This window comes from Rhododendron vialii, chromosome 2a (genome assembly GCF_030253575.1).
Source record: "Rhododendron vialii isolate Sample 1 chromosome 2a, ASM3025357v1".
Lineage (NCBI taxonomy): Eukaryota > Viridiplantae > Streptophyta > Magnoliopsida > Ericales > Ericaceae > Rhododendron > Rhododendron vialii.
Window position 1 is genome coordinate 31410893 of NC_080558.1, and position 11811 is coordinate 31422703.

The 11811-nt window shown below is 36.9% G+C and overlaps 1 protein-coding gene across 4 annotated transcripts; it reads left to right on the forward strand.

The window, feature by feature from the left end:
* Positions 1 to 4167: 4167 nt before the first annotated feature.
* LOC131315908 (uncharacterized) lies at positions 4168 to 9568 on the forward strand. 4 transcript variants are annotated; one of them, XM_058345139.1, is made up of 8 exons: positions 4168 to 4329; positions 4959 to 5024; positions 5136 to 5188; positions 6830 to 6894; positions 8833 to 8924; positions 9081 to 9152; positions 9258 to 9331; positions 9509 to 9568. In XM_058345139.1, exons 1-7 carry the CDS (start codon positions 4327 to 4329, stop codon positions 9294 to 9296), a joined length of 390 nt encoding a protein of 129 aa, XP_058201122.1. In that variant the 5' UTR covers positions 4168 to 4326; the 3' UTR covers positions 9297 to 9331; positions 9509 to 9568. The 4 variants fall into 4 exon arrangements, with proteins under 4 accessions (XP_058201122.1, XP_058201121.1, XP_058201124.1 ...); XM_058345141.1 differs by having other exon boundaries at positions 4169 to 4329; positions 5139 to 5188; XM_058345138.1 differs by lacking the exon at positions 9509 to 9568 and having other exon boundaries at positions 9258 to 9507.
* Positions 9569 to 11811: the final 2243 nt, after the last annotated feature.

Genomic DNA, 11811 nt, shown 5'->3' on the forward strand with positions numbered 1-11811 from the left:
GCACAACGTATCATAAAGCCATGCGCGGCATTATGGTAAGCCGTGAGGGGAATGATGTGATCTGGATAGTTTGCTGATTAGTTCTTTCATCTTTCACAACATCATTCTCTCGTCATTTCTGTACAGCAAGCACCACGGGCACGCCGATGTGATATATCTTCCCATGTCTCTTTCCCCTTGTTTATTAAAGAGTTTGATTTCCCAAAGGATATTCAAAGTTTTCCCTTTTTGAAAATGCTTTGTAGAGACCGATTTTTATTGGGCGAATTGGGTGCTTTTTGACAAAACCTTCCCCATTCATAACATGGCCCCCGAACCCAAAGTCTCAACGTTTTTGCTATGACCAAAAGCCTTTTTCAAACAAGTTCTCGATTTCTCGGATCATCCATCTCAAAAATCTGGGTGGCAACTCTCGAGGGCACACCGGTCGAGGAGCCCACAACAAGTTCTCGATTTCTCGGATCATCCATCTCAAAAATCTGGGTGGCAACTCTCGAGGGCACACCGGTCGAGGAGCCCACAAGCATGACTAGGTTTTTGCTTCTCTTAGATTTGAAATTTGGTCTTAGACATGATAGTAATGACTTACGAGAAAATTGAATTTTTAACTGCTAAAGTTGATGAGCTACCCAAATTATTGGCTGCCCTCGCTACCATTGTTTATAATTTGCAATGAAGTCCTCCACAAGCTCCACTTCCATCTGCCCCTACTAGGTGGATGACAAAAGCAATTTAAATGGAGACTCATCCCACCGAGAAAAATCAAGCTAGAAGGGCGATGAAACATCTACAGCCACAACATGCGAAGCAAATTCACTTGCAGACCATTTCCACCAGAGTGTGAATCGAAGATGACCTAAACCAAGGACTTATTGACAAAAGTAAAATGAAAGCAAGCATCAACCTCAGTAGTGCTAGCAACATTAATTTGGTGGGATCTTATTTCAATCAAAGGCAAAAGAGGGAATTTGTCCTTCTTAGAATGAATCTAGAAGATACATTCTACATTTTGAAATCAAAAGGTGATATGAAGCAATTGCAACCAAATTTTTGTAACCTTGCATAGAAGGGTGGAGACTATCGCAATGTGGCACGCTTTCAGGAATGCAGTACAAGATCTCATTGATCAAGGAAAAATTGATCCAACCAAGTTTAATCATTCAGCAGCGGTAGCTAAATATGTCACGTCTTAGCTTGAAGTTCTGAGTCGGTCTTTTTTTGTGAGAATCTTGCTAGTTACTTTGGCCACTATTTCGGCCCGTGTTTGCTTCCTCTTGAAATTTGAGTATTAAGATTATGGGGTTTGATTCTTAAGTTTGTTTTCTCTTTGAAGCAATTTTATTTGTCATTGTGTTGGACCAACTTGTCGCACTTTGCATGAAATGTGAATCTCTTTCGAAATATCAATTTCCTTGAATTGAAAGCATGAACTCCGAGGGCTTGATTCTCTTTTGAGATACATAGGCACCTTAGGACAGGTCACATTTTTTAAAATGTCTTCACTTTTGCTGATTTGCTGCCATGGAATACTCCGATAATGTTAAGTGTTGAAAACGATCCTTAAAGGTTTCAAAGTAATCTCATGGTGTCTTTTGAAACACATTAAAACCACTTGATTTGTCAGATGCACATAATAAGTTTTCAAATGAGTTATGACCTATGCCATTTTTGTTGAGTTAAGAAGGAGTTGAAACCTCACACAATGCCCCCTCTAATTATTACCTCTTCTCCAATGGCCACCACTACAGATTCTCCATTCACAATGACTTGAATGCCATCTAGTAGTTTAGACCTAGCATCAATTTCAACACACACGAGCATGAATTTCAACACACACACCAGCATAGTCAAGGCAATTCCTCTTTTCTGTATCCTTATCAACATGCAGTGGTTTGCCAATGGTGCTAGCAATACTACTGAAACTTTTTGCGGTCCAAAATTCAAGGGGTAGCTTATGGAGTTTGATCCAAGCTAGTATTGTAGATGGATGTTCGAGGGTGGGAACCATCATACGCTGCCAATCTTTAAAAATTAGATATCTACGGGGTGGGGGGGGAAATAAGATCCATTTTCCAGAGCGCTAATTTTAAAAGCTTCATCCTTGAATTAAAAGATGAACCTTGAACCAACCTGTTTAACAGAGTTAATGCCATGATTATCCCAAACATTATGAGCTGTAGAACTGAGAAGAGCGAATGGTATCTTACCGTCACGAAAATGCCCAACAAGGCAATGACCCCAGCTCCTTTCATTCAAAATTTCTTTGCCAATCTCAACAACTGCTCTTTTGCCCTTTCGAAATTCAAGATAGTGGTCTAGCTTCATCAATTTTGAAGGACCCTGAGACTGAAAAAGAGAAGCCCAATCTTTAGATTTTGAATGTACGCGACTAGGGTTTTGTACAGACTTTAGAGAAGGAGGACGAATGTCTTCATTGTAGTCACCCTCGGTTGAATCCCCTTCGAAAAAGGGTATATGTCGATCTGGAATAAGAGATGGTTGTGATGGCTTGAATCCAACATTTAGGATTTGTACCCCTTCATCTTGAGAACCTATTACCTTATTGTGAGCCACGAGGATTCATGAACATCCTTGAGCTGAATAAGTTTGCTTGCAGCTCAGAGTAGTCGATATTGATTCCAAATGATTTCATTTCGGCTTGGAGAGAGGTGACAATTATAGATAATCTCACCTCAGATTCCAGCCAGTCGCCAGTTTGTTTGAATATCTCTTGCAATTTTTCTCAAGGGTTAGGGTTTTTAGGGCTGTGAACTCCATACGATTTTGGTAGAATGAGTTCAATATAAGGCGGACCGGAAGAGAAATGGGAGGGTGAGGTGTTAGGACTTCCATCTATAGGGATTTGGGTTTCAATTGTACGATAAGAACTGTTAGAGGTTCCTTTCGTGATTTAATGTTGACATCGGAACCCATAACCTTAAATAGTGGGTTGCTAATAGAATGACCCTTAATTTTTGTTTCTTACCATATTTTTGGTGATTTAAAGTCTTGAGACCATCAAAATGGTAAATAATTGCAGTGACTACCACTAATTGCTAATTTACTTGATTTTAGATTATTATTATTTATTATATCCAACCAGATTTTACAGAGTCTCTAGTGAAGTTATGTTAGGCTATCTACAATGATATAATCAAAAGTAATAGGTTTTTAAAGTTAACAATGTTTGTGCAAAATATGACTTACAATGATATAATCAAACTTAGCAATCTTTTTAGAAATAATCAAATTTTGGGCTTTTGATAACCAAAACTTTTCCCAATAACAACCTTTTGCCAATAACCAAATTTAGTGAACCACATATATTCTCAATCAAATACATTCATCGTTGTACAAAAATCTTCTCTCCCTTCCCTTTTCTTCCCTCCCCCTCTCTCTCACTCTCTCTCAACAATGTTTTCAAAAAAAATATTTTTCTGAAATTTTTTTTTTTAAAAGGGGAGTGATTTTCGCACTCCCCTTTTGATAACCACACTTCTTTTTTGTTTTGGTTTTTTAGTGTTGAAAGTGTATGCATTTTTTTGCTAAAAGAAAAAAAATAGTGTGGATATAAAAAAAGAGTGTGAAAATCAGTTCCCTTTTAAAAATAGTATTTTCCCCCAAAAATTATTTTTTAACTATTTTTCTAAAAGAGTTCTTATACAAAGAAATTGTTCTTTTTTTTGAAAAGCTGTTTTTTTTTTCAAAATCATTTCTTATATAAAAACTATTTTTTCAAAAACTGTAGTTACACACAAAAAAAATTTACAACTATTTTTTAAAAAACTTGTTTTTTTTCAAAAACTATTTTCTATTTCTAATAAATAATTTTTATTAATTTGAAAACTTTTTTTTGAAAAGTTATTTTCTATATTCACAATTTTTAGTTTTTTGTAATTTGAAAAGTGATGTTACAAGTTTTGATTATACAATTTTGATTAAGCTATTGTGAATTTCTACATGCTATCCTTAGAAATCTTTTAAATAAATATTCAAAATTGATGTGATAACTTCTGATTATTCAAATTTGATTATCCTATTTGAACAACAATGTTACAACCACACATTTACAAACAAATACTTATACACAAATTAAGATGGGCCCCATACACACTGGATCTACCCCTTTGTGAGTTTGTGTAATAAGTGTTTGTGTGTGGTTGCAAAATTATTGTGCTACAGAATATTCAAAACAGCTGATTCAATCCCCACTTACTGCGTGCACATCTGATCCGGCTGCTCGCGTTTCTCCAACGCTTTGGTTCAGTAGTGTTTCCCTTTACTCTTACTCTCTCTGTTAGAGACTTCAATTCCGACTGAAGCAAAATGGTAACCCCTCTTCTCTCTCTCTCTCTCTCTCTCTCTCTACATATATATGTATTTATATACACACACAAATGTATGTAAACAGACGTATGAGTTCATGTGTAAAGCTACATGGTCATCTCGACATATCTGTTGAGACTAGGGTTTCAAATCGAACCCCTCCAATTGTGTGGTTGAAGTTGTTTTGATTGTTCGGTTGGCTTTTGCTAGTTTCTTTTCTCCTAATCACTAGTCACAAATCCTGTTCGTTAATCGTCACATCTTGTTCGGTAACACTGTTTCTTCAGATAACCTAATGGAAGTATGTGAGGATTTGTTGACTAATTTTTCATAAATGTGAATTAATATCTTTTCCTTTTGTAAGTCGTTATGGTTTACCACAAGCTCTTAGTTTTTGCTTTGCTAGATGGGAAATAACCAAATTTACTTCTTATTTTCTTTCATTTTCCCTTTTTCCATCCATTCCCGTACTTGAGTCTATGCTTCTTATATACCCTGGTAGCTTTGACGCCTAGATTGATGATACATTACATTACCTCTTTGTCATGAACATTCAACAATTCTGCGAAAGGATCTAGTTTTTCGTTCGAATGTCATTTTGGAGTTTAAGCATCACTGTGGTCATATTATAGGCTGACCCTGAATTGGAAGCTATCAGGCAAAGGAGAATGCAAGAGCTTATGGCTCAGAATGGTGTGGTGAGTGATCATCTTGTTGAGCACGCACATATGTATTGACATTATTGGACCAACTCCATTTGGTTTGCACTTATTATGATCTTACTATTTTGTGTGGGTCTTACTTCCAAGCAGGGAAATTCGCAAAACACTGATAAACAGAAAGCCCAGGAAGAAGCGAAAAGGTAGCCCTCTTAGATCTAACAGTAACATCACATAACATGAGAACTTTTTTGGGGTTTTTAGAGGCTGCTCCCTGTTCTTAGCTTTGGTTTCATCCCAACCCTGAAAATATTATTTCTACCCAATCTTTTTAAAATAGTCTTGTCCCATATTAATTCAGACAAAAATATCCTTGGCTATGAGAACTGGCTATGTGAACCGACTATGTGAACTGGACTATGATAATTGGCTATGTGAATTGAAAAATACACAGTTTACATAGGCCCAATACACACAGTTCACATAGCCCACTGCACAGTTCACATAACCAAAAACACACAATTCAGATACATAGCCGCAATACACACAGTTCGCATAACCGAAAATACACAATTCACATACATAGCCCCAATACACACAGTTCACATAACCGAAAATACACAATTCACATAGCCTCACCACATATTAAAATACACAATTCACATAGCCCCAACTCACATAGTTCACATAGTCCCAATACTTACTAAAATACATATGTGAACTGTGTAGTTCATATAATTCCCATATGCAGTTCACATAGCCCTCTACACAGTTCACATAGCCTCAACACACACACTTCACATAGTTCACATATGCAATTCACATAGCCCACAACACAGTTCACATAGTCTCACCACACTGTTCACATAGCCCCAAAAGACACTAAAAATGCGCCATATAGCCACATGAATTACTTCATATGCATATACACATATGTATATCTATCAACTGTACCAACTGTTTGCTCTTCGTTTTATTTCTTACATACCTCTTGATCTATCTGTAGAACACGAGCCCCGTGGAATTTCAATTTTTAAGTTTGTCCACCCGACTAAGGTATGAATTTTTCACCCAACATAAACAGTAAAATGGAAAAACCCACCGGCAACAAAAACACTGGCGGCTGCGGAAAGCACTAGCAAAAATCGAACAGGTAGTGGCAATGGGGGAGAGGAAAACGAGCTGGACGGCTACTCGCTTACGTCGAGGCTCGGGCTCTAGTCTTTGTAGAGATCTGAGATCCTCCTCCTGGCTGTGTTGGTCGGAAAAGTCGTCGGAGTAAATGAAGATTTTCTTCTTGAACTGAAACGGAATCCGCCACCGACCACAGCATGCTGGGCTAGTGGTGGAACAACAACCTCACAATCGACGGCACCTTTGAGACGAAGCTGATGCCGGATCTCGATCGGAAACTTGACGACGCAATGTAGAGAAGATGAACTCGTCGAAGAAGTCAATGGCGATGGCGATGTGGCGCTAGGTGTTGGTGGTGGGGCTCTCAGTCACCATAGCTGGATGTGTTCCACCTTGATTAACCTGCCACCATAGCTGGACGTGTTCCACCTTGATTAAAGCTGGCGTGTTCCAAAGAGATGGTGGGTTTGCTTTGAGAGAGAGAGAGAGAGAGAGAGAGGTCACCATGCGCAAAAAAGTCATTAAAAGCAACATAATTGAGCCTATCTAGGTTTGGGAACAATATTTAGGGTTGGGATCAAACCAAACCTAAAAAATGGGGGCTGCCTCTAATTTCGTAATTTTTTCTTCGTCTTTCTATAGCAAATACATATTAGCATTTTTTGTTAAATTGTTTTGATGTGGACTATTCACATAGTTGCTTGATCTAGGGATGCGGATGAACAAAGGCAAATGATGCTTAGTCAGATTCTGTCATCAGAAGCGCGAGAACGACGTAAGTTTAAGTAGGAGCTGTATATTGATTAATAATCTATTTTTATGTTGCAATATACTATCCCCTGTAAAACTGCAATGTATCCAGCAGCCACCACCATCAACGCTTAAACAGGAAGTTGATTTCTAATTTACAAGTACCAAACCTAAATAGTTCTCCTTGATCCTTGACATTTTCAAAACACAGCTCCCTCTCAATTTAGACTGAGTTTAACCCTATGAACTTCACCCCGGTCTCTTTTTGTTCTTTCTATTCTCTTTCATTAATCTCTTTCTTTATGTAGTATGTACCTTACGCTTTGTTTCTTTTCTTTCTTCGTCGTCCTTATTTGGTTGATTCCTCCTCCTCCTCATCATCTCCTCTCTCTCACTCTCTCTAACCCTTACTTTTAGTTTTTCATTTTCAACATCTCTTAGCTCTTCTCTTGTTTTCTGTTCCTCACTCCATTTACTTCATTTTTAGCTTCATTGTCTTGTTTTCACTTTCTTCTCTTTTATTTACCTTTTTTTTTCTCTCTTCACATGTATGCCTTAGCACACATCCTCCACATTAAGACAACACCCATGCCTTAGCATAAGGTTGAAAGAATTGGTTGCCACTTGTTCGGTCTTTCATCTTCGAACTGCTAATTTTCCCCTTGTATACGCATAATTAGTGTTAGGATACAAACCGAACTGGTTTATGAGGATGCCACATGTCTATCTCACTAAAAGGTCTATGTTTATACTTCCATCCCTTTTATCTTTCTCAATTGGAGCATAAACCATAATAGAAGTCCATCCACTCAGTATTGGTTTAACTTCAAGTAGAAGTTCTTACTTTCTCCGGGTGGGATGCTATACATACCCAAGGTATTACTTTTAATGCCTGTCTATCATTTTGCTTATGTGGTATTGCTCTAAGTTATACTAATTCAATATTTACTTTGGCGTGCAATATGATTGTCACAATTATGCCATTATGCTCTTGAAAACTAGAAATTACTGATGTAGTATAGTTCACATTTTTCACCAAGACTTTGCAATATTTATATGTTTAAATGGTTTCATGATCTCTGATTCGGTAATCAAGGTGCTTAAGTGACTCATATTATCGTTTCTAAGTTTTGAGCTTTGTTTTAAAATTGGTCATGATTAATTAGGGTTCACTGGATTGGTTTTGGTGAGCAAAATTAGTTAAGGTTAAGAACAATTAACAAATTTTGATGAACAAACACTAATCATGATTACTCAAAAGCGGGTTAATTTGTGTTAACCAAGTTTGTCAGGCTGGATTGGTGAAATTTCACTTCTTGGTGTGTTGTGGACACTAGTTTTGTGTGGCCGTGAATTAAGTTACATATAGACCTGTATTTATAATGCCCACCAAGTACAAAAATGGTTAGACAGTAGCAAGTACCCTCGATGTTTGATTTGAAACTCTAAGAAAATGAGTTTGAGAGAGTGAGTACTTGTGCTTGACAAAGAATAGGAACCTTTATAGGTTCATAAAGAAGCAAAAATCTGAGAAATGAAAACCCAATTCTCCATTGGATAATTGTCTGTTAGTTTATTGTAGGATGTCTTTGAAATAAAATGATTGTCCATTTTGGAAGGTCTAGGTCATTGAACATAAGGTTTTCAAACATTGTTTTTTATAGAGATGAGTGTGAATAACTTGATAGAGAAAAGCATGCCTATAGTTTTTGCAGTTCCAATTTGTATTGGCTGGGTCTGTTCAAAAAAAATTGTATTGGTTGGGCATGAACGCATTCAACATATTTGCACCTTCGAAAAACAGAGTATTGCAGCGGATCTTACTTAGCAAGTTAATGACAGTCAAAGTTGCACCCTTTTTTCAGCCATCTTTCAAAAGTTTTTGGGTTGGTTTGTTTCAATTCACTCGCATGATGAATCTTATGACATATGCCTGTCTTCAACAATTATTTGATTTATTCAGTTGCTCGAATTGCTTTGGTTAAGCCTGAGAAAGCAAGAGGAGTTGAAGATGTTATACTGAGAGCTGCTCAAATGGGTCAGATAGTTGAGAAGGTATGTTTTTGTTTCCTAAATTGTGAGAAGGTATGTTGGAGATTAGCAAAGTTCTTGGAGCACGTACTCTCTCTCTCTCTCTCTGATGCGCGCACACATTTTAGGACTGTCGACAAAATACTGTAACAACGTGCTTGATTACCATTTTATGTACAGGTTTCTGAAGAGAGGCTCATATCGCTGCTGGAACAAATCAATACCCAAACAACTAAACAGACAAAAGTGACAGTACGTCCTAATCTTTTGCTCATCTCTCTCACAAGCCTTGCATATTGCTTGCATGACTTATATCTTATGTTACCTTTGTTATCATGTGCTGCTGTAATATCTCAGATCCAGAGGCGACGGAGTGTTCTTGAGGATGACAACTAGCGTTTTGAATCCAATGTATCTGCTGATATGTGATAGTACGGACTTTCTCGTAGTGTATATCTTGTGATATCTGTGAATCTTGTGATCTGCAGTTTCCTTTTCTGTATCTTTCAGTCAGCCTTGTCATCTTTATTGTCCTCTTGTTTCTACAAAATTCTCTGGATACTTTGTTTTTATTGAGTGGTAATGGAGTTGATTGCGATTCCCTGCAGGATAAAATTGTGAAGAAACGTGCAAATGATATAAATTTAAGTTCAGGGTCTTTTGGGTTATAATTTGGGCAACTGGATAGGTAGAGGGGCTCTTTTTGCTGCTAGCCAGAAATTAATTTATGTTCATTCACTGATTGGGATTTCCATTGTACAAGTGAGTTCGAGGTTCATGGGACCCCATGCCTTGACTTCATTTTGATTTGATGGGTCTAGGATGATTTGAAACTGCCTCTCATCACCCATTACGGCATTGGAGGAGAGACAAAATGGTATCTGACACTACTTGCTATTTTTGCCCTCGGGTAATGGTATAAGTTTGGAAGTCTATTTTTATGCTTTTATCATCTTTGTCAAGCCTTGCAAAGCATATATTTTACGGTTTTGGTCATTTTTCTCTAACCTTACAAAGAATGGATGACAGGTTGATGCTTCTGTTGAGCTAAAAGTTGATTGTCTATTAAGTGGAAAGCACATTTCTTAGCTTTCGAATAATCAACATTTTTTTCCCAGCCTATTGATGGTGCGTTGGGTGGTCTTGATTCAGCAGGAGACTGATTGGGTTGCATAAGTAAACTAAATGTAAACCGTGTGGCGTAGAGGAGAACGAGAGGGGGACATAATGACCTTTTTATACAAGCATGTTGTTTTAGAATAGCTGCCCCCAAATAATGATTGCATAAAAGAATGAGTATATCAAGAGGCAGGCATTATTAAGATTAAGAAGTTGAGACGGCTCACTGTGTTCGGTTTAGGTCTAGAAACTCAATCCTCTCTCTGTGCATAGTTCTCAATAAGTTCTCTTTCAATTATTATTCATATCTCTCTCTATTCATTACTTCAAAACTAAAACCAAATCAAGTCGCAACCCTTTTTAAAGTTAGAGTGAGATTTCCTTCAACTTGGGATACATCTAACAGTGTTGCGCAGGAAATTGGACCCCTACTGATTATGAATGTGGATTAAACCAACTCTAACCACCGCTTAACCACCTTACTTCAATACCACTCTTTGATTTGATATGCTAAATACTACCAACTACAAGGGCAATCAGTCAATTACAGTACTTGTATTATACACACGTAGGTTGGAAAACTATCAGGCAGGTATTAATTAGGGCTGGCAAATTGAACCCAAACTCATTAATAAACCCTAACCCACCTACTAGAAAATAGACCCAACCCAATCTATTTATTAGTTGGGTTAGAATGGATCCAACCCATTTAACCCATTTATTAATTGGGTCTAATTGGGTCAACTTAAATGACCCAATAAGTCATGAACATAACCCATAAAAAAAAAAACCTTCATCAATTGATCAAATTGAAATCCCCGCCGCTGCATACACGAGTATATGACTCTCCGCACACGCGCTGTGCACGTGATTAAGAAATAAAAAAGAATTTTTCTACATACACACGTATATGACTCTCTCTCTCTCTCTCAATTCTTCTATGCTAAATCACACGTGTCCAAAAAATATTTGGATGGTCTGGATTAAAAATTAATTGTGACCGGTAACAATTATTTTGACAAGTCAAAATTGAAAACACATCTCATCCATTGATTGCGAGAATGGACTGGTGAAATTGCGCTCCGCCGTGAATAAGTTTCTCTCGTGGTAGTCCCGCATAGGGTTTAGATTAAAAAGTTAATTGACTTATTTTTTTGTCCTTATTCAATTTTTTTTGCTTTTTTTTGTTTTGCGTCAAACTTTTGTGACTTATTGATTCGTTTCGACGAGAGGAATCGGAAAAATAAAAAAAATTTGATAGAAACTTATAATTTTTTGAATAAAGACAAAAATAAATCAATAAGACAAAAAAATTTACTTATTCTTGTCTTTTTGAAAAAATTTACTGAGTTTCGATCATAATTTTTACTTTTTTGATTTTTATGGACGAGACGAATCACTAAGTCGCAAAAGTTTGACGCGAAACTATCAAATACGAAAAATATTTGAATTTTTTTCATTAAATTTGAAAAAAGAAACACTTTTAGAAGTTTGAAATTGCAAGTGTTGTACGTATAGGGATATGGATAGTATGGTAATTTTAGTGTACAGGGGTATTTTAGTCATTTAGATTTACAGGGGTAATATGGTCATTTGAACATTGGTATTTTAGCCATTTTAAATTTTAGTATATAGTATGTAATTGGGTTAATGGGCGGGTCGGGTTTGATTTTAAATAACTGGGTCGGGTTGGGTATGAGTAATTAAACTCATAATTAATTGGTCCAAATGAGTCAATGACCCATTAAAGACCCAACCCACTTACAACTTGTCCATTTCGGCCCAAACCCGC